We start from the raw sequence: 27,515 nt of genomic DNA, 5'->3' as shown, positions 1-27,515 counted from the left end.
TAAACTCCATTAGTTAGACAACAGTGTTAGCAATCAGAATCAGGCTGCTTGTTGAGATACAAACTGCCCCAAAACTATCGTCCTAAGAGAGACATACACATCCTAGGCTGGAACACACAATGGAATGCAAGACTTACTTGAACATGTAGTGCTTTCTACTTCAAATATGCAGTGTAAATAACGTTTCAGAAAGTCACATAGGTTTAGAATTGATTTAATCAGAATAGAACTCTTGTTTCCTGAAAAAAATATCAGAATTCTTGCTTCCCCAAATGAAGCAGCCAAGGTAACAGCATAACCGTTCAGTACTCTGGCAGGTAAAATCAGCTCCAGATAAATTAAAATAAAACCCAAGACCCTGACTGGAAGTACACAAAACAATATCCAATTTCCTTCTAAAGCAGGCACAGTTGATTGCATAATGCAATGTTTACTCTGAAAATGAGTAAAGGATGTAGGTGGTAAGTCACGGAAAAATCTTAACTGAAAAATGCAATGCTTCCTTCAGTGGACATTTTATGATAGCACTGTGTGCCTCAGTTAAAGATTAGGGTACTTACAGTGAGCTCCATACATTAAGCTAGAACACTTGTGAAATTACTTGGGTTTTGAAACAAGGAATACTGTATATAAAATCCCTGATCATAAATATTAAAGCTGTATCTGGTACTGAACAGCCATGTACAATGAAAACTTTGTTTCCAATTTAAACTTCTATACAGATGGACGGTAATACTTCACTTTCCACCGTTTAGATCTCATTCGGAAGAAAAAGTACATTATCATTAAAAATAAAGATGATGCTACATACAGGATGACACACAGACTCATGTCTATGTTTGAAAATCCAATCCCCAAGAAAGACACAGCTTGCTTCGCCTCTTTAATGTTAGCTGATCCACCTGCACCTTTGCCGCTATCTTTGACAGGTCCGTGATTTGCTATTAGCTTATTTAACACCTTAGATTCTGAATCTAGTATGTTTTCTTTATCCTGGACCTTATTCTCTCTGTTTCCACTCGGTTTCTTCAGCAGGCTTTTGTCTTTCACGTCTCTTGTATCTCCCTGTTCAGTTTCACTGGAGTCAGTCTGGCTTTCAGTGTATTTATACAGAATATTTTCACTTTTATAGTGATACTTCATGAACTGTAAAACTTGGGCTTCATTCCAGCTGTGTAATCCTTTAATTTCTTCATGACATGCAGGACAAATATCTGGAGTTGGCCACTGAACTTTGGGAAATTTTGGATCTTCAGTCAAATCACCTAATTGGGAGGAGAAAAAAATAAAAATATCAGAAGTGAATGAACTAGGAAAGCTGAACCATCAGACACTTCACTGGAAACCACAGAGAGTACTTTCCACTTACAAATAGTGAGACTGGCAAAAAAAGCCCACAACGCAATAATGTTTTTATTAAACTGAAGACAATCATGAACAAATTTGGAAACTCTTAAATTTCCTTATGGATGCATCAATTACGTTCCAAAGTATCACTTCCTCTTCCAAAACACACATGCTAAATCGTAATTATTTTCCTTTTCTCTCAGTAAAAGCTGTAGTGTTCGAATTCTAATACAAGATACTGCAATTGCTATGGTTTTAGAAGGCACGAAAACCTCACCATCTGGGCCTTTCAGGGGTTAATTTGAATTATGGTTCAAAACAAACTGCTCTTTTGCACTCAGTACTCTTTTAATCCTGAAGCCTGGTTTGCAGCAAGAAGCTTCAAGGCCGAAGAGTTGCAGATTTTTTTAGTGTTTCTGTATTATGAACCATTCTATTCTAAGCTTGCTTTTTCACAGCTTGCACTATTACTATAGAAAACTATTTTCAGTACTTTAAAACCATTACCGTATTTAAGATTTATTTTTCAGCTTGCTTGTTAGCATTTTATATATATATATATATATATATATATATATATATATATATATATATATAATGTTGTCTTCAACTAGATCCAATTTTAACATTTCAGCTGCCCATAGCTCTGGCCACCTTTCTGTCTTGATGGCAAAGAGCCGAATGCTACAGCTACTGTTGCACTTTGCTCTAAACCCCAACATTTTAAAATGTGGACGAAGATTATTTTTACAACAAAAATCTCTACCTGGTAAAAAAAAAAAAACAACTAGTTTATTTAGCTGATTTTTATTAGTACACTAATGCTTAAAGTATTTCAGAAATAGATTTTTATTTTATTATTTTTTATTATCCTTTTTAAAGGCAGAAAACTCCCCCATGATTTTGAGCAAAATCATGTTTAGGGATGCAAAGGATCCTTGAAAATATTTGTCTCCTTGATATTCAGAAGTAAGAGAGCAATTTGCATTTCAGATATCTTAAATACTCAGTAATCAATTTGTTTCAGTAGAGAAAGCAGAAACAAAACATCTTATGGTAAGATTACAGACAGAAAGCTTACTGTACTTCATGCTTTCCTGCCAAAGAGAACGCTATAAATTCTGTACATTCTACAGCAACAGGAAAGAATTAAATAGGGCAGAACCATATAGAACAATCTCGTGACCCACACTTGAAGGCTGTGCCAAGGTGTTTTCATTGACCAGTCAAAGATCATTTCTCACTGAAAGCTATATATATTACCAGAAACACAGATGCAGCTTTTAAGGTTTAAAATCTATCACTGTCCCAAAGAGAAATTTTAGCAAACTTAAAAAGCATAATTTAACATTATTATTTATTCCAGTACGTTTATACTTCTTACTAAAAGGGTATTTTAGCTGGCTGTTGCATCATCTAAATCAATATCCATGTGAGTTTTCCAATAACTTAATGTTCTAAATAAGTATATTGCTCCACTACTTAGCAAGTTCGAGTCAACAGGACTACCTTTTCCTGTGTTCAACCTGGCAATAGTAACAACCATTAGGGGATGTTTTTATTAAATATCTCAGAATTTACTATTTTTCTGCTTGGAGAAAAGGGAAAAACTGTTTATACTCACAACAGTATTTAATACTTCATAAAATTTGGGAATTCAGCATAACAATAATATAAACACAATATAGCATATTTAAATTGTAACTAATGTTACATTACACAGATCCATAACAGCAGACAGGGATTTAGTGCAAAGAGAAACCAATTTTCTTTAGTGCTTTAGTTACTTGATATCCCCATAACAGAACGGATTAAAAACAACCAGTATTCTAACGGTACTTTTAGTCTAACTGAAAACATAGCAATCTAGCAGGGGAACAGATTTTCTTCATTCAGTAATTTTATTTTATACAGCTGCTGATCTGCTAATAGTTTACGCTCTTTTATCCTGAGAAAATCTCTGGTTCAATTATCATTATTTTCTATACAGCATAGCTCCAGAACAAAATGAAGACAGGATTTCACATCTATTTAAACTGCTACAGAAAGATGTTTAAGTATTTTTATCCACTGATAAGTAGCTGAACTTTATTGCTCGTTTTTGAAAAGGCTTTGATTTGTACAGCAGAAAGACACTCCCATCAAGAAACAGGGGAAATCTCAGAAGAAACAGTATCTTTGAGAATGAACAAGTTTTTTCGTTATATATCCTAAAAGACACTATCCTTTAGTAACGCAGTTATATCGCAAGCGTGTGTTTCTCACTCAAAGTTAACATGATAGTCTTTAGTTATAGCTGATTGGGATGCTCCAGATTTTGCTCTATACACAAGTAGTATCTTTTCTTGTACGCTGATGTAAATACGGAGTCAGCCTTTTGAAGTCAGTATTTCATCAAAAAAATGTCAAAAGCAGGAACAACAGTTGCTTTAGACGGTTGTTCTAAATTCGTATTACGGAGCCTTGTTTGCATCTCCCTGTTTAATTATAAACCACGCTGTATAAAACGCTGTAGCCTTGTTTTTCAGACACAGCTACCTTTGGTGGGTTTTCCCAAGCATGGGCTTCCATACCTGCGAGCCTGTTGTTGACTACGTTGTGTTTCTCCCAGAGCCAGAGAACAGCCTCGTCCAAGGTTTTAATGGAATCCATGGACTCTTTAGCCATTTCTTCAAAATGCTGAGCACAAGCCCTGCACCCAAAAAAGTGCTGAATGTATCTTCGCATGATCTGAAGTACTGTTTGGGGACTGTCTTCAAGACCTAGGAAGACAGAAGGTAGATGCATTTAGCACCATCTAGACAAACAGCTTCAACATACACTTTAACACATGTAAAAGTGAACTGCAGGAAAAAGGAAATGGTGGTACCTTCTGGTTCCACGCAAATTTACACCTCCACCTTAGAGATAAGAAAGTAGCCACTTTTCTAATTCAAAGATATCCATAGCACATGTGCCATACATCATACAGAACCTAGATCTCAGTAAGCCACAAAGAGAGGGATTAAAAACTTCACACAGTTCTTAGAAGAAATACCCCTCCCCAACAAAATACATATATAATATTGTCACGAAGTAGTTGAGGTGAGACATTTAGAAACCAAATTACTTGTCAATAAATAATGTAGAGTTTAAAGTGATATCCAACAGTACGTTTCAAAACATAGCCTTTTGAAAGGTTGTCTGGGATATCAGGCACACCTACAGGGGAATGATTTCAAACGCAATGAAGCTCAAAAAATGCTAGGTGAGCAACAGGGTTATTAAAAATGCGAAGTAGCTATTTATACCGATACATACCAACACATCCAGCCTATACAACTGGGTTCAAAGTTACCCTGAACAACATGTTAAGATAAAGAGTTAAAGGTCAAGTGTTCCTTACAGTAAAATTTCTCCTTTCAAAGAATATCTTACAATCTGAGGGGGGAACAAACTTAGCTAAATGAAAATCAGACATTGATTATTATTTTCTTTTTCCAAAAGCCCATTATCAAGAGAACATTTTGAAATTGTTAAAACATGCCAAGACTACACTGTCTATACTTCATACAGTTCTTCTGGAAGTAGAACAACTCCTACATCTTGCCCAATAACTAAATGAGTATTTCTGTTATGCATTCACCGTTTATCCACAGGCACTAAAGTTAGAGTGAACTCACTACTGAAAAACCCAGAGTCAAAATGCCCCTGATAAGTATTTCACAAGGTGCCTGTGATACCTGTTTGTCACTCCATAACTCTGAGGTATTACAGACTACCAGAATCTCATTACAGTTTTTAGTTCTATGGCTTTTTTGGCAGGCACTGAATGCAAACACATAATAGCTACTTAGCAATATTTGAACTTTGAGGAGAAACTCAGGAATTCCTCCTAAAATAAACACAAACACATTATTCTGTCTCTAACATTCACACTTTTATACTAAAGATAATGCAAAAGAGTAATTTTATTCAGAAGTAAGTTAAGGTCTTCATGGACTGAGAACTCTGTCCTGGGCCTTTACTGTGACTGCAGGTAGTCCCTACATCTGCAAGTGGCTTGAAAACCTGATATAATGTGTTGAAATCAAATCATTTCATCTCCGTCTCACAGGTCTTCTGATTCATGCTTAATTGACCTAGTAAATTATGCCAAAACGTATTTACAAATGTACTATACGTCACCACAAACACGCGCTTGTCAAACAACACACATTTTATGATGCAGATTGATTAAATTACTGACTCCTGCAGCTGAACACCTCTACCACGAGTTATTTACGATGCAGGTTTTGTAGGTTCTGTGGTAAAGGGTTACAGTACTTTGCTCGCTGTCCTGTTCTAGTAGTAACAAACTCTTTGGTAGCACATACGCCCTCTATATATGCATTGTTTTTTGGGGAAAAAAATCCTCAACAAAACCTATTCAAAACCATCACGGTACTTCTAAGTCATGTATACAAGAAATGCATGAAGACTGTCATAAACACCTTTAATTTAAACAACATGATATTCTTAAATATGGCAGCAAAAAGGAAGCCTTTAAAGCCAAAAAGAAATTATAAAAAGCAATCAATCTCTAGCCAGACATTCAATATCTGTGATTGAATAGGCATGTATAAATGAAAGATATGAGATTAAAGCAGATTAAATTACAGTATTAAAAGAAAGGCTGAAAAATAATTTTGGAAAGTTGAAATGAATTCGGGCAAAACAGTTTTACCACATATACTAAAATACATATTTAGAAAAAACCCAAACAACATACACAACAGAAGTAACTACTAGCAAATAACCTCTGAAGAGAGCATGAGAGATTCATACACAAATTTAATTGTATCTCTTCTCCTGTGTAAGGTTACACTCTTGAAAATTCATTTTCTGGGGAGGTCTTTCAAATTCAGCAAATCCACAAGCCTGTCTTATTCATGCCAATAGATCCTATTACCTAAAACCACATTTCATATAATTAAGCATGCTCGGGACTAGATTTCTCCAATGATTTTATATATCCTTGGATGTGAGCAGTTCTGTTCAGAGTTCCTTTGGATTCCCTCATGCTGATCCCACTGCAGGTTCAAATTACACCATTCAACATTAAAATGTGTCAAATAGAAACCAATAAAACCACTGTATCAAGAAAGCTATAGCAAGTTCACGCTGGCTGCCAGACTCCGCCAGCAAAGGAAACTATCAAGAAAAATACAGCTGCTTTAAAAAGAAAACAATTGCAAAATGGCTCATTTTGTTTTTCTTTTATCAGCTCAGAGATGAATCTTCTATTAACATCTGCCATGTATCATCGTGTAATCCCCCTTTTCTCTTTCCTCCCAAACTACTGCAATTCAGGGTAACCCTAATCTTTAAAGTGGACAAGAACCATAAAACCCTACCTGTGGTGGGAAGGATTAGGGAGTACATCATGCTTTTTAGTAGATGGGATTTAAACAAGCAATAAGGAGAGGAAAACCTCCCAAGACATAATCCGACGGTCTCAGACTGACCCAATTCTTTCGCCATAAGAAGTGATCATCACATATCTGTCCCGATTTAAATCGATGGTTAAGTGTGCCAAAGAGTTTTCAGGTTTTACAATGTATTTTTAACTTCAGACTGACTAGACCTCATGCTTGAAACATGGGAACAATTTAAGATGTAATTCTGTAGAGTTAAACATTAAGAACATTTTTACATTTAATTAGTACACTTTTGGCAACTGGGACAAAAGGGCAAATTTAACTTATGCATGATCCTGGTGAACAGCTAAGACATCATTCAGTGCAAAACCCCCTCAAATTCACCAGGCAGAGAACAGTACTAAATGAAAGGGATTCAACCTACTGTCCCATGAGTAACAAACAAAACAAGACTCAAAAAAAGAGAGAAACAAAAATCAAGAGGATTATTAGCCATCCAAAAAAATCCCTGTTCTGCAGGAGATTCAATATTAGAGAACTGAGAGATTTTTGCTGTGATTGCAAGTAATGCTGAACAAATATATGTATCCATAATTTGAAATAATAAATTAATTTTTTATATACTCAGCAACTGTCGAAATGCAAATTTCTGAGTTTTATCATCTAGTAACAGTCCATCTGGAATTCTTAAATTCCTTGGAAAAGACATTAAAAAGGCTTTAAATGAAAATGAAATAGAACTATAACCAAACAAAGCACTGTCCGGGCAAGAATAAACCCATACAAAGGCCAGTATTTTAGCATCAGTAATTCTATTTCCATTGTGCAAGGAAAATAGATTATATATCCAGCACGTTCCTTAAATAGGAACCATCACCAGAATATTAACACTCTGCTTCACAAAATGCTGCAAGTCAAAAAATAAGCAATTTTACAGAGTGCTTGCCAAGTAGTATATCACTGCAGAGATTAATGAACACTAGTTACATTCGGCTGAAAAAAACACCCCAAACAGTCATAACATTTAAGTCATAGCATTTAAGAAATAACGTTACAGGAGGATTGGCTAATGGTTGCACATCTTTTATAGCCAGTAAACTGTATGGGTAAACCTCATTCTTCTCAAATTAAATTAGCAGTGCAACCTCAGGTAATCCGAATTACCTTCATCCCTTTTCACGCAGTTCAGAATTTCTTTGTTTGAAACTCTCTCCTTTTTCTGCTTTACTGCACACGTCTTTAGGGCTACATACTTTATTTACCACATTTCTGAACAAGGACAAATGGACAGCTTGCTTTGAAAGCCTTGCGGCTGCAGTACAGCTATGCTCTGACCCCTGCTGGCACTAGCCTGAAAGCTGAGCCTCGAAAGCCACTATCCACCAATTTATTCGTTGAAATATTTACACACACACACACACACAAAAACCCTGCTCTCATCTTTTTGCCATTTTCCTATGGCACAGCAGAACTGCTGCAAGTATTTGCCTCGTCCGTCAAGTGCCTCACTTTGCTGCTTACCTGTATTTATCAAAGCTTTTGGTTGCAGTGCAGCTTGAACAGTTAGGGTATGAAACAGCTTCCAAAGGGAACAGGTATAACCTCTCAGCTCTGGTCTTGTACCCTGACATCCGACCCACTGAACTTTCTTAGTGAGGAATATCCCAGAAATCTGGGGAAAAAAAAAGTAAAAATAGTTAAGATATATGCAGGTTTGGGACCTAAATGCACTACTGAACATATCAGCAGTCACAGTTGATCCTACCTTGAAACTGAGAAGAACCAAGGCTATAGCAAATGATTCTATAGAGTCACTTACTCTATAGAGGCACTTGTTGCTAATGAATTCATTAAACTTAGAACAATCCTTAACTCTGAGATACTCTGATGCACCATTGTAAAACTCATCCCTCTTGCAAACACATCACATGATATACAACGTACAACTGATGTCAAACCTACTAAAATGCACATCACACGTCTCATTAGCCTGACAGAATACATTAAGTAGCTTAACTTGTACAGGTTTTTTTAAGCACAGTATGTACACAACACACACACACACACAAATACTACCGTAAACTCTGACAGAGCTACAGTTTCCCTGGGCACATTAAAAATTCCATATTACTCAGCAAGATTTACATGACTTACAGCAGCAAAGTCTTAACAGGCTAAGATGTAGAATTCATTATTATTTCTTCTTAAACCAAGGCCACTACTTGTTCATTGTATTTAAAATCCAGTGCAAGATTTTCATTTCTGAGACTTCTCTCTCTGCTTCCTAAAACACACAGGAGGTTTCCACTTCTCAGATAGCAATCCCATTTCATGGGAAGAAGGATCCATACTAACTTCTGTACACAGGTGGTCCTATCATGGCGCTTCGCATCACCAAAGTGAGATGGGATTCCTTTACTATGCCAGGAAATTGAAGAGTATTTGGGGAAACTCTTCAGGAATAACGCCCATTTCAGTGAGTAGATTTCCCATCACTTCAACTCTGACCTTCAAAAGAATCCTGCTGACAGCAGGCACATCAACTCAAAAATATCTGCTGGGAATCTTGCATAGTTTGAAGCTGATGTTAGGGAACACGTGTATGTTTGCAATTGCTTGCTCATTATAAAACTGAAACAGGATTGTTATTTCAATTCCCTCAATTCCTTCATGTGGATTTTTCTTCTGGTAATGATTTCACTTTATTTTCATTTTAACCTTCTTATAACTCCATTATGACTGGAGGGACCATCAGTAAGTGATGTCTTAGATTTATATAGAATCTTATCCTTTACTAATGCTGTATTTTATGCTGGGAACTAGTAACAGCTTACCCGCATTTTGTTGTTGACCAGATCTAGGATAGCATCATAAGGGATTTTGTCTAATGGAAGGCTCACCAGCCACTCTTGCAAGGTCTCTAACAACTTTACCACAGGCTGACGTCCAGGAAAAAGCTGAGGGGAGGAAAAAACCACAAAATGGGAAAGTAGAAAAAATACCCATATTTTAAAGCACAGGTCTCATCATCAGCAAGACACTTATTTTTTATCTAGATGTGCTTTTCCTGTCTTTTCTTCAGATTCTTTTATTATGAGCAAAGTAATTACTTGTTCTGCTTTCAATAAAAAGCCAGCTCACACTAACTTTTGCTACAAAATTTAATAAATTGCACACACAAAATGTTAACCAGTAAAATGAAGCTACTCAATAGGAGGCAGAAATGCTACAGAAGAACTTTTGACAGATTACACAGAATTTCACATTAAGGTAATTCTGTTCAGAATGAAGCATAAGACTTAAGGCTGAAATCATTCTCACTCTTCAAAGACTGATCACAAAGACTGATCACAAAAATTAGTTCTTATAAAACTTTTGTTCAGATTTCTGTAAATCTAGAAGTTGGTCATCTAGAAGAGCATTTTCCTTTTCATATGTGTAATAGTGATTTCCAAAGTGATTTGGAAATAGTGACTTCCTTAAGTAGATGTAGTATTTTGCTTTAATGATGGTTCTAATTACTGTAGAATTAAGTAGAGTATGCATACCATCCTCTAAGTACTCTTCCAGAGGGAGCAGCATTTCAACAGATGGGGAAATAAAGTCCCTGTATCTGTTACATTAAATACATAAAGCAATTTATGACATAACATGCTATACATATGCTAGTCATTCTGCAGCCTTTGTCCAACTATTGATAGTATCTCTAACTCTAGACTGCTTAATTGATACCATGCAAATGTAACAGGTAGGAACCGCCTTTTGCTAATTGTACAGCAGCTAACGCCAGGGGCCCTGGGCATTGTTTGAATTCGAAGACAACTCTTAAATAGTCTGCAAAAAACCAGCACTCCTCTGAACTACTGACTGCATACTATAATTACATTTACTGCTCTAGGACCCCCAGAATATCACACATTACTATCTAAAAGGCCACAGTTGCACAGTATCTCAGGTGGGCATTGGTCTCATTGAGGATTCAAAAAACAATGGACTTCTGTATTGATCGCCAGTTTTTGATTTTTAGGTTTTTTTAAACTAATTCTACAACAAGGAAAATTTGCCAAGCAGGGAACCAGAGACCTCTGTGACTTTGGATTTATCATCACTACAAATGCTGTTAAACAGGAGGGTAGTATAAAAAGTTTCCTAACAGAAACAGCTGAGAATCATGAATGAGAACTATGAGGAAAGTGTTACGTGACAAGAAAATGGACAGCAGTCCCCACTTGGGTAATGGCAGTCTGGAGATGAGCGTGCAACTAAAAGAGAGCATTCTCCATTTATGCACTAATAGCCAGGGAAGCAAATGACATCAGCTGGCCACGAGCCATCAGCAAGAACAGAGGATGTTTTAGGGATAATATGATGGAAAGATTACCACTACACTTTCTTAAAGAAATGAGGCCAGCTAGAGATTTCTGGCCTCTGATGGCTGTGGCGGGGGCAAGAAACTGTCTGTCTGATTTTCAGATAAACCCAGATATCTGGAAATGTTCATATAGGCCTTATTATTCCCTTAAATAGCTATTGATTCACTTTCTTTAAAATAAAACAATGTGTTAGCTGCTCAGTAAGTAAATATAAACAGACATTGGTCATTTCAGTAGGTTGACAAAGTTATATTATTCCAATTTGTTCAAGTCAAATCACATTATATTACATATATTGTCCTTTCACTCAAATGTAATGTGTAAACATCTTTATTTTTTAAATACTCAATTATATTCATTACCTCAATTATTTTGAAATACTCAGTTAAACTCAATACCTCAATTATATTCAAAGTTTAGACAGAAGTTACAAATATCTCTAAATAGAACACCATTTATCAAGTATGCATTAACAAAATTCGAAAGTCAAGAATGAAAAACAAAGGGTTTTTTAATCCCACTCAGTTACAATAGCTACTTACCCTGAAAATCTGATAAATGGACTATATTTACAGGGTTTGTTCAATATGCTGCAGACTACTTAAGCTTTATTTAATTTCGAGCCCTCTAAGATTAAATTAAAATGCATCTCAGCCCTACAGGTATGTCAGAATGGGATAAATAACTCAAAAGTAACATTTAAAGAAACCCACAAAACTATTTTTTAAGCTAGTGAGGAAGCATATATTTAAACATTGTGAAAGACATTTTGAGAGACTTATGTCACATAATAAATTTTATGTTAGAACCACTTTATTCTTACAAATAATCAAAGACTAGAAGTGTATACCTTGGCAGAGACAGTAACAAAATCCTTGAAGGTCTTTAGCTCAGCTCCCTCAAGTGTCTTGTGCGTAGCAAGCTCTACCCTGAGCAGGTAATGCAATCCCGATTCAAGGTCAGCCATGTACAGCTTAGATCTGAAACACACATATATAATGTTATCAAGTGGCAGGTTTCTTTCGCTCATTTTCTCACCAGTCATAAAGGTAAAATTGATATATAGTAGGTGTCATTAAAACCTCAACATTTGCCACTCTACAATGATTGCAGTATATCCTACACCAGTATGGGAAGACACAGCAGTTACTTCAGGTGCTCACTATGGTGAATGTCAAGTCTAATGAGTTTCACCATACTCTTTTAAAAGAGTAATTTTGTGTCATTTTGTTCAGAGTTTAGACAAATGAAGCATAACCACACACACAGGATTTTTTTATATTTGACTAAACTTTTTTCTTGCCAGCCAGCTTTACCTTGTAACGAAATTATAGCCCTGACATTGTCAGCAAGGAAATAGCCAGTGTAAAGAAATTATAGCTTCTCCTCAGGACTGACCACAAACAGAAAAATTACATGCTATGAAAAAAGGGAGACTTTTCTTGAACAACAGCACATTATACACAGAGCAGGAGTGCAAGCAAGACTGAAAAATGTCCATGTTGGAAAGAACTGTATCTAGAAATCATAAAAACCAACCTCTACTCAGACATTCAATATCTGTGATTGAATTAGGCGTGCTAATAGGCATCCCGAATGCAGCAGTTTTACTGTAGGTTCTTTGCGTACAAGTTTAGCAGTCAATTTTAATCACACCAGCTCTTAAAACAGAATTAGGTACCTTACGACAGGTACAAGTAAAACATGTAAAACAAATGATTTTAAGAATTCCTCCTCACCACTGAACACCTTTACAACAACAAAACACAAGTACAAATGCATCGAGTAAATCACTCTACTTTCAATGCTTTTAGAGTACAGACTTCAGACAGTATGACACAGCAATGTAACTGAACAAACAGAAGTTCACATAGTAGAGTTAACACTTCCCCTAAGACTTCAGCAACACTATTATTTCCAAAAATAATTTAAAAAAATCATTCAAGAAACTGGCTGCCCCCATCTCCTAAATAACATGCAGGAAATAACGTATTAAAGTACAGAATAATCTATATTCTTAACTCAAACTGCAGACTTATTCTGAATTTTATCTCCTTAATTATTAATGTACTCACTTAAATTCTAAAAACCAGCAAAATTCTGCTTCAAGTTTCTTAAATAAAGAGACATCCATATGAATGCATGAGGTTCTCCCAAAGGATCCTATTTGGAAGATACTTGGACTGGAGATTCATATCAACAAGATTTTGTCTTGCTGGAAAGCAGCTCAATTTAACTAAAGTTGTTTTGGTAACAGAATGTTTCATATAAAGTATTTTATAATAGTAATTGAAAGAAGATGACACTAATAGTGTCTATGAAAGGCAAATAAGCACAAAATGAAAGCACTCAGTCCTGCATCTTTTCCATCTAAAGATGCTGAGGGATTAGCTCTCTGCAAAGCCTTTGCATCCTTTTCTCAAACAGACAAAGAGGGAAAGAGGGTGAAGATAAACCTTACTGGATTTGGTATGATAAACATCTTTTACAGTGACTTTAGTATTTTCTATTATACTTGCATTTGACAAGCACTTTTTAGTGGGCGCTGCTTCAGTATTACACATACAGGGAATTCTCATTTTCTACGTAAGTGTTAGAGCTTGTTATTTTACCATTTATTTTTTCAGGGACAGTGATTACTTGCTGAAGTTTTCCAACAATTCAAATTGGTGATCTAGATACTTCAGGTAATGGGTAATAAGTCCTTGGTATTTTTAATTCAATTGCATATTTAACAGTACTTTTGGAGAAAAACATTCCTTCCATAGCAGTGCTGACGGTTGCTGTTAAAAACAAAATACTGGCAGCCCTTGATAATTTCACCTCTGAATTGTCTGAAACACAGCTCACAGTTGTAAAGAAGTTGTAATCTTGATGCTGGAACTGAACTAATTTACAGGTGTTACTTGACTATACCGAAAAATGGATGAAGTTGAAGCAACAGCTGAAAGCTTTGCTCTCAACTTTGATGCCATAATTTCTCCAGTATTAAGCACAAACGCCTTAAATTTTACTCAGCGGAAGAATGCAGATTCAGTAGTGATCAGCCTAATTCAACTCAAGGTGCATCATCTGGGATGGAACGAAGTAAAATTTTGAACTGCACTAGAATTTGGTAATAAATGACAGCACAGCTTCCCATGCGGCAAGAAAAAACTGCAAGCAAATTTTAACAACCAAGAATTGATCTGAAAATCAAGGTTATCACTCACTTATCGAACTCTTTCCACACCTTGACTTCTGTACTCTCCTCTTTGTTTTCTTGAGCGGGTAGCTGAAGCGGCAGAAGAAGTTTTTTTCTTACACCTGGCAGTGACTTTAAATACGAGGAAAAGAAAGACCGTAGAGGCTTCAAACTGCATATAAATGGACAAAGTAAAGATTACTTTTAATCTCAGATTAAGTGAATAACCAAAGTAAATTAGTATATTTGTAAAATAAGATATTCACTTTGGTTTATGTTTTATAGTTCTAGTGAAGCATGTTATGTTTTGATACAAAGGGAAATGACATAATGTTCAGTTTAGGAATAGTAATAACAATCATTTGGATTAGTGGCTTAAAATTCCATTCAAAATAAGAACATAACACGTTCATCAAAAATCTCAGTTTGCCTTACACAGGCAATGTTCACATGGAACAAGAATTTTAACTTAGAAGCAAGGGGTTTTTAAGAACTTTGATGCTTCCTTAATTTTTTTTCCACTTCTAAAGTGTTTTCCTTTCAGAAGTATCACAGTAATAGGTTAAAGCCATAAACAGGGAACAGTTGTAAGCAAAAGCAGTATTAGGCCTCATTATTAATACAGGTAATGCACAACTTCAGCCAGTACAATGTATTGATTACATGCCATATCATTATCTATATGTAAAAGAAGGTGACAGAGTAAATTGCTTTGTATGAAAGGAAGCTATGGAAACTGTTTTTATAGCTTAAGTGAACCTCCTCTTTTTCCTCAGACACATAACTACTTACATGTTAATTAATCCATGGGACCCATTTGGATGCATCAGATAGCATGAAGGGACTGAGCTAATACCAAGTTTCTCAAGAAAGGGCTTATCAAAATTCAATGCTCTCTTTACAATGATGTTTTCATACTGGATCAAGTCTAAGATAACCTGGGTAATGAAAAGATGACATGAATTATGCATTGTTCGAGGAATATCCAATCCTGTAGGACAAGACACAAATAGGTGAGGTGCATCATCCTTTAAGGGTATCATTAAGCTGTTCACCAAGGAAGTACATCTATGAGTATTCTGTGGACACTAACAATTTCAGTTAAAGATGATTTATTCTTCCCTGGAAATTATTACTCCTATCTTCCATTTTTCCCTTGGTCTATCTGAATCTTTGCCTTTTGAAGTCTAACATCTGAAGAAAACATGAGAATGAATGATAAAATGTCCTCATAAAGCTCAAAATAGCCCAGAGGATATTCCACAGGCACCAACCGGTTTATGCTTCATGTTATATATCTAAGAGTCCAAAGGCAAATTTTCAGGTAGTGAAGAAACATTGGTCCCACCACTTTATGGTATTCTGATGTCGAAGTCCTAGATGTCAATGACTTAGAAAACAATTAAGGGCTCCACAGGAGCTAAGGTTTTGCCTGGCAAGCCCTGCCAAATCAAGCTGTGTAGTCTGCGGTGTCACAGCACCCAGCTGTCTGTTCAGCTGTTTTTGTTTACCAACCCTGGAGCAGATACTCCATATAAGCATAGGTGCCTATATCTCAAGAGTTTCAGTTCACAGTCCAGCATCTGAGCTCAAACCAATCTTCATCAGCTGTTTAAACACGATGCTAGGCTTTCGCACTAGAGCGGCTAAGAGCGGGCACTGATTTCTTTGCAAAGTGTAACATTCAGCAAAGGGTGGAGGAGGCAGAAGAGTGCTAATATCAGGACATCTCAAAGATCTGCCAGGACTCAACTACCAAAGTTCTTTGCCAGCTACAGCCAAAGCTGCACCTAAAAATATGATGACTCAGATAAAAATAATGAAAATTTGCCCTTTAAAAAAAAAAAAAAAAGCTTAAACACTCCTTTCTTCCCTTCTTAAATCATTGAAGATCCCACTGTTAAAGGCATCCTCTTTTGCCACTCTAACAGCCACAGTCCTCACATCCTTCCATTAGCCTATGCTCTTACACTACCATTTCAAATGTTTTATTCTTACCTACAAAGCCTTCCATGCTTCCACCTCTTCCTACATTTCTACTTCTCATTCTTTTACCCCTCCCTGCCTCTTCTCTATCTTTTTCCTGCTGTTAGTTTTCAGTTTCCACTATACCTTTCCCTTTCAGGTGAATATTATCTTTGCTGCGTTTTCCCTCACTTTCAAACTTGTAAGTTAAGACAATCTTCCTTTCATTAGTGATAAACTCATGGCCTTCCTTTCTTCAGCCCTTGTAACTTCCATTAGCTTTGTCCATATTGTCTTATACTGTAAACTTGAAAACAATGTTATTTTCTATTTCACTAAATATTATTTTTTCGGAAAGCAGACTCCACTTTCTGTTAATCAGATGACACTCGGTCTTTCCCTAAAACAGCAGGGAATAAAATTAAAGCAAGTGTGATAAAAAGCTGAGGAACTTTATAATCACCACATTTCTTCTCTTCAGTAATGCCCACTTGTATCGACACAGCAGCTTCCAGAAAACAAATGTTTGGAAGCAGCCTGCTTCTCAAAGTGATTCTCACTTTTGGCAGCACACTCACCTCCACTTATGCAACTGGGCCATCTCAGCATCAAATCTAATTAGAAACATTTCACAGACATTGGATGTTTCTACACAGATTATGCCTAGATAATTATGCAATTTATTTTCTTTACTTATCCTAGATCTTGGCAGGAAGAGAAAAGTAACAGTTGTCTAAGCTAACAGCAGGCTCATTAGGTGGTGAAATGATGCCAAATCAAATATTTTATTGGGGGGGTGGGGGAAGCAAAAAACCAAAGACTTCCACTTCCTCAGTGCCTCAGAGCTATCAAAGTAAAGTTATGCTATCACCTTAGTTTAGAATGTGATTTCCTAAAACCTATATGTGAAGAAAGAGAACCAGAGCATGTAATTATTATAAACAGTTGAAATCACAAAAGCTGCCCAGAAAAATGAATGTTATGAACTGTTCTCTAGCAGTAACAAAACATTAACATAATCTGACAGCATTTTTTGTTGTAATCTTCCAAATCTTGAGAGAAAAAAGAATTGTGGCAACAATGAAATTGATGAATTAATCTTCTATTAAAATGTGAATGGAAAAAGATAACATGACATCACATTCATTTGTAAGCAAGTTGCTCTGTGTGTCTACATACAACAGCCTTGTATAATCTCTTGACTTTGTGATATCTCAAATATGCACGACCTGCTCTTTACGACCCCTTAATTCAGTCCTATAATCAGAAAATTTGTTGTTTGGCTAAGTAACAAAATTTAGCTCTGTTACAATAACATTCATTCATAGGTCATACATTACCTCTCGTCCAACGTAAGAGTTATTACTTTCAAACACAATGGCAGTATAATGATGGCTGTTCTTGTCAAAAAGAGAAGTAATATCACTGGACCTTTTAAGAAAAGAAAAGCTATTTAGCATCGGTAGAATGCAAGACACCCACTGTTATCGATGGAATTTCCTTTTACAATCTCATAGCAAACTGGTAAGAAAAAATGCTTACTTTGTCTTTAATAGGACCTTCTACATTTTATTTAACATAATAAGCATAGAGCAGCTGTATTTTAAACAAGGAACATACGAAACTGGATCCAATGGTGGGCAAGCAGGCGGTCTCAACTCTTGGGAATGGTTCTGTAAGAAGTCAATCATCATCTGACGAACTGTTTGCAGCTCTCGATCTGCTCCTGCTGAGTACAGGTTACAAAAAATTAGAACACTTCAGAAAACTGGGAAAAAAATGCCTCACGTACAGGTTTTCATACACTGTCATGCTTTTCTGTGTCAGGTTTTTGTTTTAAGTTTGGATGTAAAAACCAGGCTACTACTTGGCTGAAGAGCAGGGACTAAAGATTTAGTAGTAGAATTTCATTTTAACATGGAGATGAGATCATATGTAAAAGCTGTCAGTCCACCCCAAAATTAATAAAACCTCAAGACTTTTCCAAATCTAACCATCTGCCTGCCTTGCTGATTTTCCCTTCAAAAAATGCTTCATTAGAGATATGTGCTCACTTTCACAGTAGTTGGTGTGGGCAATTTCAGTAGCTTTTTTGCAATAAAGATATTAATCATACATTAAAAACTGCAGAGGTGTACCATTATTACCAAACTTGCCAGCTGAGGTTACAAAACCAAGTTAACAATATGAGGAAATAAATGAAGTGTGGGAATATTTTATTTACTTTAAAAGAAGTAAATTAAAAAGCAGCAACTCTCACGTGCCAAAAAGTAGCAGGTACAACTGCAGTCTACTTCTACATTAAGGGTTAATGGTGCAGGTGGTCTCTCTTCTGACCTCTGGCCTTTTAAATGTTAATCCATTGAAAAAGACAACATTACTTTTGTCCCCAGACAAACCACCTCAAGCTGTGATCCTGTCAGACACACAGGATAAGCCTGTTTTCAGTTAGTCAGCATCTGAATAGGGGTTCTCCCAGTGAGATTCAGGATGCCTGGAAAGTGGCTGACAGATCAAAAAGCACCAGAGTCAGGATTGAGCAAATTGGATCTCACGCTGATGAGATGTGTGGTAGAAAAAGGCAATTTAAAAAAAATTATCTAGCCATTTGTGAAAGTTAAGAACTACATTTCAAAAAGATGAGGAATGTAAGTCCTAAGTTCTTGAACAAATGTTTTGCCTGTCTACAATTCTGCCTGACATTGCATTTTCATACAGTACTTGTAATACCATATCTTAAAGAGCCATTTAGTGTCCATCTCCTCTCTAGCTGTCTAAACTAATTGACAAGCAAAGGGATTGTGCTTATTGTGTGACACATTCCTGGCTGATAGAATAACTGCTTTGAGGATTTCTTACAGTAGGATATTCTTACCTTTGTAATTTTCTCCAGTAGTAAACTGCTTTGTAAATGCTTTGAAGTACTATGTGGGAGAAAAAAAAAAAGTATTATTGCTTTGAAAATAACTCACTGTATCAGACAAAAGCTCAGTTTAGGAACAAAAATGGCTTTCAATTTCTAATTACAAAACATTTTTATCTACCTGTTCAGAAGACAGGTCTCTCTCTTAGCCTATGAGTTCCAAACACCTGCTTCTCAACTACATGATGGTAGCTCACATGTACCACTCAAAACTCTTCATATATATATATATATACAATAAAGCCAACTTTTAGAGGAAAAGTACCATAATGCATAATTCAATACTGTATATCGATCCACCACTGCAAACATTAACCCAAACACAAATTACCTGATTATCAAACCAGTACTACTGACTGCGATTATACTTAGAACGCTATTCACATTTTCTTAACTCCCTCCAGTGGTTAAACAGGATATATTATGGAGCTTGACTGTCTTCTGCTATAAACAATAAAATAAAGATTCAATGTCGACAGTGCACTCCAATTTACACCCAAAACTTTAGAGATATAAAAAACCCCTGTTCTTTCTATCAGGGTAGAACATCAAAAATTCTACAGTGAAAAGTTTCCTCAATCCTCTCCACCCATCACATTCAGCTCATATTATGGCTAATAATGTGATTATACAGATTGACAAAGACAGAGAAGTTAAAAATTGCACTTAAGACCTGAAAATGAACAATGATAGATACTTTCAACAAACACAAGATCCCTTTTTTAAAAGCCAGTTTAAACAAAGTACGACATTAATTAGAAAAATAGTGGAGTCAATCAAAGGTATATTTTTAATTGGTCATGAAATCAACTGATTTCATGACACAATTTCAGTGCATTACCTTTACTTCCACAGACCAACTAATGATCATGAACACCTGAATTTGAAAAACATTTCTACAAATTGTTATTATCTAATGAATATATTAAAACTAGGTGTTACATAAATGTAACAACATAGTACTTTCTAGAATGGTATCTTCTTTCAATAAGAATTTTTTCAGATTCAGAACTGAGGACTAAATTACTGCTATAAATAACTGCATCAGCTACTGCATTCATCAAGAACTCAAATTAATCTTTTATCAAGTCTGCAGTTTTCTCAGCAAAAGCCAAGTAGAAGTCCAGCTAAAGAACAGCTAGTCACATGTAACACGGTGCAAGCATCTTACTTACAGCTTTAATTACTATAAAGCATGCATCATTTACCTAAGGCAATATAATATGCCACTTACCCTAAAAGTTGGGTAATAGTGAATACCATATTCTTTGCACGTCTCATAGTTCTCCTCTTCCCCACAATCCAGCACACCAACTCTAATTGCAGATTCCCAGTCTGAAAACAAAGATATCTTTCAATTTTCAGCAGATTGTGGATCCCAGCTGATGGATTACCCTGCTTCCCATGGAAATCAACAGCTGAACTCCGTTAGATTCCAATGGCATAAAAATCAAGACCTCAGTCGATCCTCATTTGCTATTCATTTCTACCCTCAAGTGTAATACAGTCTCCTGATTTTTAAAATAACTAAAACCTCCCTGTTTTCTTTAGCTGCATCAGTCTTTTCAATATACCTAAATAAGAAGCAACACAACATACCATGTAGCAGTTCCAGAGCCGAAGACGTTTTATTGACTCCAGGAAGATGAAAGAGGAGCCAACCCAACGCTTACAACTTACCGGACTGTATTCCCTAGCTTTTCCCATTAGCTAAGCTCATAAAATAAAGCATGCAGAATATATATAACTGAATAAAATTAATCTAACAGTTACTCATCCACATGGTTGTCAATTACAAACCCATAAATTTGATGCATCATCTCGTATTATAGCTGTTCTAACAAGGACTCACTATTTACTGAACTTATAATTTTCTCAGAGGTCTCCAGAATTGCACATAACCCAAGACTAACATATTGTCTACTGAAAGCTGTCTTTATCTTTTAGTACTGTTCAGGAATACATTAGATATACTTTAAAAAAATATCTGAGTTTTAACCAGAGTGCTAAATAGTTGGGTTTGAACATCACTGTAAGTTTCCTTTATAAATGTTTCATAGCAATAACCACAAGAGTTCAAGTATTTCTATAAATATGCTTATATAACTTCAATAAAAGGTTTCACCTCATTTATAGCTTTTTCCTTCTCATTTTGCTAGGAACTTATCTTTTTGAGCCATGCTCCACTGCAGCAATCACTTTAAGGAAGAACCGCTCCAAAAGACTCCTTAGACAGTTACTTTTTAAAGCTAAGCTAAATCAAAACAGCTGTGGGCAGAATTTGAAGGTATACCACAATTCCCAAGTATCAATAAAATGTGAAAAGCACTAAAATTAAACTTGCTTTTATAGCAAAGAGCATGAAAGCTTCATCAAGTTCAAGATCTGATTGACAGTTGCATGCCTAGCTGTTTTTGAAATTTAGCTTGACCTTTATTTGTCTTTGGAGGAGGATGGGGCGCTCATGGAGAATTTCAGTTGCACTGAACATGCCAACAGCTGAACAGGCACCAGGAGTAACTACAAGCATGCTAGAGCAGATGGGCACGTATTCACAGGAGCACAAAAGATACAACAGTCTATTTCATCAAATAAAATGCAAAATAGAAAAAAAAAAAAAGTTTGGCTTCTGGGTATCTATCTTATTCAACTTTCACCACTCCTCCTCTTTTTTTCCACCTGTCTTGATCCTCCTCCATACAATGAATAGAAGCACTATGAACCTAATGCAAATAGCCTACTCACAACAATGCAAACCCATCTCTAGCTAAATACTTGGGTTAAAGAGCACCAGCTGGGATGTGTGCTGCTTAGCATTTGCTTCTGCTTAAAAAGGAGTTTTTCCTTTCTAAAGGATGTGAAAGTTGCCGGAGCACACAGCCTAGAATGCGTAAGTTTACAGTGGCACTGTAGCCTGGATTGTTTTTTAAATGCTGATGAATTTTAAATGAGCATTAGTATTTTTTAAATACTAACTCACAAACTATTCGAAAGGGGTAGATGAGTAATACCGTATTAACCAACACTATTTCCTGTTTATGTTAAACAAGTTCCAATGAGTGACATGAATGTATCCGACAAACTGGAAATCCAGCAGGTTGGTCAAACCTCCCACTTAGGAAATGCTAAAGAATACCGACATAGCAGTCACAGCGTATTACAAGGAAGATACTTTCTTTGATAAACCTCGTGTATTCCCTCTAGCAGGTAGATGCAATGCCATGTGTTATTTCCCATTATGAAGTTTCAGTCAGGGAGATGAGAGATTCATACAAGGAACCTCTCCCTGTGCATTACTTGAGTTACACGCTGCTTCCTGAATAATGACAAGGTTTCTGCAGTTCCCCACCAAAGAAAGAACAATTTCTAGAAGGAAATCATTACTGCTAGATTTGGAACATCCAGAGGAGCGGATTGCTTCTGCATATAATTCAGCATTTGTTGTATATGGGATTTCCAAGGGTTTGTTACTTCCACACAGAAAATTACTACACATAATGCACACCTACAGGCACTTAGGTGGATAGATTCAATCATCTTTTAAGACAGAAAAAGTATAATTAACTATAATGGCCACTCTGGACACCACTGTAATAAGACTAAATGTGTGATTAGGAATGCAGCAGCAATGACTCCAAGCTTAAAGCCTGTTCTGAAAGAAGAGAGAGTACCAAACTCAAAACATACATTACACAAAAGCAAGCACCACTCCTATTTTTCAGGAGGATTATGTTCTGCTATGAAGTTTGCAATGACAATATTGCCAAGATTTAACAAATGAAAAATGAAATAAAAATTAAGTATATTAGAACAGACCTTTCATGGACAAAGTAGTTGTACTGATTTAACTGGACTACGTATCAAATTAGCAAATACAACACAGTGATCTAGGAGCCCTCCAATGTAGATGAATCTGCATCCTCAAAGACAGCTGTAATATCCCAGTAGATGAATACATGTTTTTGGAAAATAAATGCTGAGACAGCTTAAGTGGTTCAAACAGTTTAGGGGTGGTTTTTTTTTTGGATGAAGCTACCAACAAAAAGTGTGACTGTTCTCAGTCTCCTACTAAAATCCATTAATTCCAACTTTTAAATAAAAACATTTTGCTGACAAATAACACCAGAAGCCAATTGCATTTGCTGGTAGTGCCAATGTTCACAAACATAAAAATCCACTTTTTAAAGGAAAGTCTTCATAAAGACTCAATGGATTAAAGAATAAGCCTTTAGCTAATTATAGTAATACAAGTGCGTAACATCATTTGCAGTTACCATGACTGCAGATGAGAAAGAAAATACATATTTGAAGAAGTCATTACAAGTTACAAAAAAATACTGCCTACAAAGGTATCACGCTGCTGTAGTTATATATAAACATGTCCCTGTCTTATTTTGACAAAAGCTCTAGACAGTTCAGACTCCTCATGATCTTCACTGCAGTGTTCAAACACCTACTTGTTTCTTACTTTTCTTCAAGAAAGAAGAAAATCTAATACTACTTTGGCCACAAGCAAATCAAATCAGAAGGTGAAAATGTTACGCAAAGAAAACAGAAAAAAGCTACTGCTTTTATAAACAAAAAACCCGATGCAAGTAAGAGGCCTTTGAAATGCTCTGAAACCATTACTGCTCTGTGTTTCTCAGTTCTGAGTTTCTGCTCGTCAGTCAGCAACCCTCAGCGTGTGACAAGTTCATCGGGACCTATTTTTGGGTAGGTCTCCATTTCCGTTTATCTAAACCCACGTACACCTAATGCTGCACCTGCATTTCTTGTTATTAATACTTTTCACATAAAAGGCTGCCAGAGAAAAGCCAGAGCTCCTCACTCCCTCTCCAACTGAAACCATGTGAATGTATTAGAACTGCTGTCTCCATCCTAGAAATGTCTCTTGGGTGAAATGCTAAATTTAGAGTAGTTTAAAAGCTTTTACACCACTATATTAAGCAAAACATTTCCTACAAATTTGACCTCAGCTCTTCTCCCCACCACAGGTATTGAATTTGCCTGACACCCGCGGGGCCTGTTTACTTCCTTACCTTAGATCTACAAACAAGAGTAAAACACTTCAGCACCCGCGAAGAAAACGGTGCAGGCTGTCACAGCAAGGCAGGTCTCCCTCAGCATAAACAGCGGAGGTCATCATTTCTTTTTGTCACTATTTGATAAACCTGAAAATCTGACTCTCACTTCACTTGATTTTTGTATTCTCTCCTGGTGATCCTTTTTGCTCTTCTAGTCCATTCACACTACACTGAATTTGCAAGATATAAATCAAAAACATGCACCGGCCTCTCCAGTACTGCAATATTTATTTTTCATTTAGCTTCTAGAACAGGCTAGTTTCTTTACAAAACATTCTGGAGATAAAGATCTCACCTCAAAGAGTTTAGTCTAAACATACCTCTCTCAGCACATCCACTCCCGCTGCAAGCAGAGACTCCCGTGCGCAAACCCGCAGCTGGATCGCTGCACGTGCGAGGCAGTGATGGTTTATCCCTGCATTCCTATGAAACCTTTAATTTGGGGACTGGCTACTATCACCCACGCTTCGTGGCGCCCTGTGGGCCACACTGGCACCAGAGAAGTGAGAAGAGGGATGATGCTCATCCACTGCAGCCCAGGCACAGCATGGCCACAAGTGGCACAGTACCACGGTGCTCATGGGTGCCAGGGCGAGCCAAGGGCCCGCCGTCACCCACAGGCGCCGGGGCGAGCCGAGGCCCCAGTGCCACCCACAGGCGCCGGGGCGAGCCGAGGCCCCAGTGCCACCCACGGGCGCCGGGGCGAGCCGAGGCCCCAGTGCCACCCACGGGCGCCGGGGCGAGCCGAGGCCCCGCCACCACCGCCCACAGGCACCGGGGCCAGCCGAGGCCCCACCATCACCGCCCACGGGCACCGGGGCCAGCCGAGGCCCCACCATCACCCATGGGCGCCGGGGCCAGCCGAGGCCCCAGTGCCACCCATGGGCGCCGGGGCCAGCCGAGGCCCCAGTGCCACCCATGGGCGCCGGGGCCAGCCGAGGCCCTGCCGCCACCTCCACCCACGGGTGCCGGGGTTCTGATGCTGCCGAGCGCCCCGCGGGTGACCAAGCACGTGTGCCGAGGCACGACGAGGCTCCGGTTCCGGCACTGACGCGGAGCCCGACGGCCGCGGCCCGGTGGACCAGGGGAGGCCGCGGGGGCGGAGGGCGGCGGGCCAGGCCCGCGGCAGCCCGGCCCCACGCCGGAGGGCTGCTGTGGAGAGCCGGGCGGCGGCGGTGAGCGCTCCCCGGGGACCAGGGACCGGCCTGAGCCCGCCGCGGGGGGGGCGGCGGCGGCGCCTCACCTTTGACGTCCCCCGCCAGGGCCCGCCAGGTGGGGGCGAAGGCGATGCAGTGGCCGCAGGACGAGCTGTAGAACTGCACCACCCAGGCGGCCGAGGAGTTGAGCAGCGCCTGCCGCACCGAGCCGGCCGCCAGCACGGTCAGCGGGTCCTCCCCCGCCCGGTAGAGCCGCGCCGCCGCCGCCGCCGCCAGCAGCAGGGCCAGCAGCGCCAGCCGCCCGCTGCCGCCCGCCGCCGCCATGTTGGGACGCCAGCGGCGCGCGGCGAGGGGCGGGGCGGGCCGCGCCATAGCAACGCGTCGGCCCTGGCGACGCGGCCTAGTGCCCGGGCGGCCGCCGCGCTGAGCCGTCCCCGCTCGGCGGCCTGAAGGGGCCGCAGGCCCGGGCCCGCTTCCCGCTGAGGCGAGCGGGGGTCCGTGTCCGAAGAGAGCGGGGCGGTGCCGCCCGGTACCCCCAGGGCCGCAGCGGGCACGGAGGCCGGCGCGGCCATCCCTCGGGGGGGGGACGCGCCTGTCGGCAGCCGCCCCGCAGCGGCGCGCGGTCATGGAATCGTTTAGGTTGGATAAAGCCAGCAAATTGGGTTGGATAAAATTAAACCGCTGACCCGGTGCCACGGCCTCGCCCGGGAAGAATCCCTTGCTCCTTCTTGGTGCCCAAGTGTGTTGCCAAACCCGGTGACAGGGACACACCGAATAACCCCCTCGCCACAGCATTTAGAGCCGCGTTTCCCTCGGGGGATCTGAGGAAAAAAGGTTGAAACAACGGAGATGGCTTGGTGGACAGTTTCATGGTGCAGTCTATTATAGAAACCGAAATGTCAACGTCATGAAGCTTCTCACTGGGAAGAGATTAGAACAGCACAGCCATCCCAAAGCACGTCACTCCACGGGAAAGAGCCATTTCTCCTCAAAACTGGAGGTGCAATAAAAGACTGCACGTAGGATGCTGTGAGCAATAAAGAGGATGTTAGAAACCCTGCCCTTGTAGTAAATTCAGGTTGGTTGTGCACTAGTCATGGATTTTAGCATCTTTTATAGCTATAGCCACAGTATGAAAGTCTCCTTTTCTTTGTAAATACAAAGAATTTTCATTACATTAACAGAGGCAGAAAATTAACAGAGAACATATCCCTAGAGGGCAACTTCAGAGCTCAGATAATGACAGACTGTGCTCCCTGAAAAGATAATTCTGTTACTCACAAACACTTCCTTTAATCCTTCAAGAACAAGTAGGAAACAAATGGGTCCAGATTCTTACTCGAGGCCCACCAGTGTGAATTCAGAGGTTAGAATCTAGTTATCATTGTTTCTGGCCAGTAATCCACAGACAGTACAAAGGTGGTAATCTTATAGACAGTAAAAATCTTCTGCTCTGAGAACTGAGTAACAGATTCTGCCACCTTTGCCTTTTCCTGATCCTTTCTTTTTTCTCAACTATTAGCATCTGGAGTGGTTCAGTCACGTATCTTTTGCATCCATATCCACAGCTCTAAGTTACATGCTTGCTTGCATCATGTCCCAGCTGAGGAGTTTTCCGTCTCTGTTTTTCCTGGGTACTGTAAGCCACAAAATGAGATGGTTACAATAGTGGAGTCCAGCTGCTTCAAAGATTGAAAAATCTTGTGGAAGCTGCTAATTAGGATTTTGAAAATCTGCAGCGCCAAAGATACTTTAGGGTGCATTTTATTCAGAAGAATTGTTAAATGTATGAAGATGAAAGAGATGGATTACAGGAAAATTAAATGTAGGGTTTAACTGAGAAATAATCATTTTCTATGAAAGATAATGACTCCTCTTGAGGCTAGTATCAAGATTTATTGACCCAGGAGGTTATTATTGATCAAAACCAAGGCAAGCAAAATATTAGACCTTGAAGGAGAGTAATCTTGATATTGAAGTCTTGCCACTGACTGAACAGGTCAATATATCTGAATGCCAGAATCTAAGGTTTTGAACACAGAATGGTGGGTGATATTAAATATGTCTGACATGTTCTGTGTAT

The 27,515-nt window shown here is 38.6% G+C and overlaps 1 protein-coding gene across 3 annotated transcripts; it reads right to left on the bottom strand.

Moving 5' to 3' along the window:
• Window positions 1–198: 198 nt before the first annotated feature.
• Window positions 199–25,780, bottom strand: QSOX2 (quiescin sulfhydryl oxidase 2). 3 transcript variants are annotated; one of them, XM_055720678.1, is made up of 12 exons: window positions 25,519–25,780; window positions 20,426–20,526; window positions 19,144–19,192; window positions 17,889–17,997; window positions 17,609–17,699; window positions 15,096–15,241; window positions 14,332–14,475; window positions 11,970–12,099; window positions 9,581–9,703; window positions 8,268–8,418; window positions 3,921–4,109; window positions 199–1,265 (listed from the first exon to the last, which is right to left on the bottom strand). In XM_055720678.1, exons 1-12 carry the CDS (start codon window positions 25,754–25,756, stop codon window positions 715–717), a joined length of 2,022 nt encoding a protein of 673 aa, XP_055576653.1. In that variant the 5' UTR covers window positions 25,757–25,780; the 3' UTR covers window positions 199–714. The 3 variants fall into 3 exon arrangements, with proteins under 3 accessions (XP_055576653.1, XP_055576654.1, XP_055576655.1); XM_055720679.1 differs by having other exon boundaries at window positions 17,889–17,994; XM_055720680.1 differs by having other exon boundaries at window positions 17,889–17,991.
• Window positions 25,781–27,515: the final 1,735 nt, after the last annotated feature.

This window comes from Falco cherrug, chromosome 9 (genome assembly GCF_023634085.1).
Source record: "Falco cherrug isolate bFalChe1 chromosome 9, bFalChe1.pri, whole genome shotgun sequence".
Lineage (NCBI taxonomy): Eukaryota > Metazoa > Chordata > Aves > Falconiformes > Falconidae > Falco > Falco cherrug.
The sequence above is the reverse complement of the archived record's forward strand: the minus strand, read 5'-3'. Positions and strand labels throughout refer to the sequence as shown.

Bases quoted from the DNA above. Each gene is read 5' to 3' on its own strand.
- QSOX2 (XM_055720678.1), bottom strand. From the start codon at position 25,756: ATGGCGGCGGCGGGCGGCAGCGGGCGGCTGGCGCTGCTGGCCCTGCTG. The intron at 17,998-19,143 runs GTAAGAATATCC...ACCTGTACTCAG, and splicing joins TACTGGAGAAAATTACAAAG to CAGGAGCAGATCGAGAGCTG. The intron at 15,242-17,608 runs GTAATGTATGAC...TTCATTACCCAG, and splicing joins ACTCTTACGTTGGACGAGAG to GTTATCTTAGACTTGATCCA.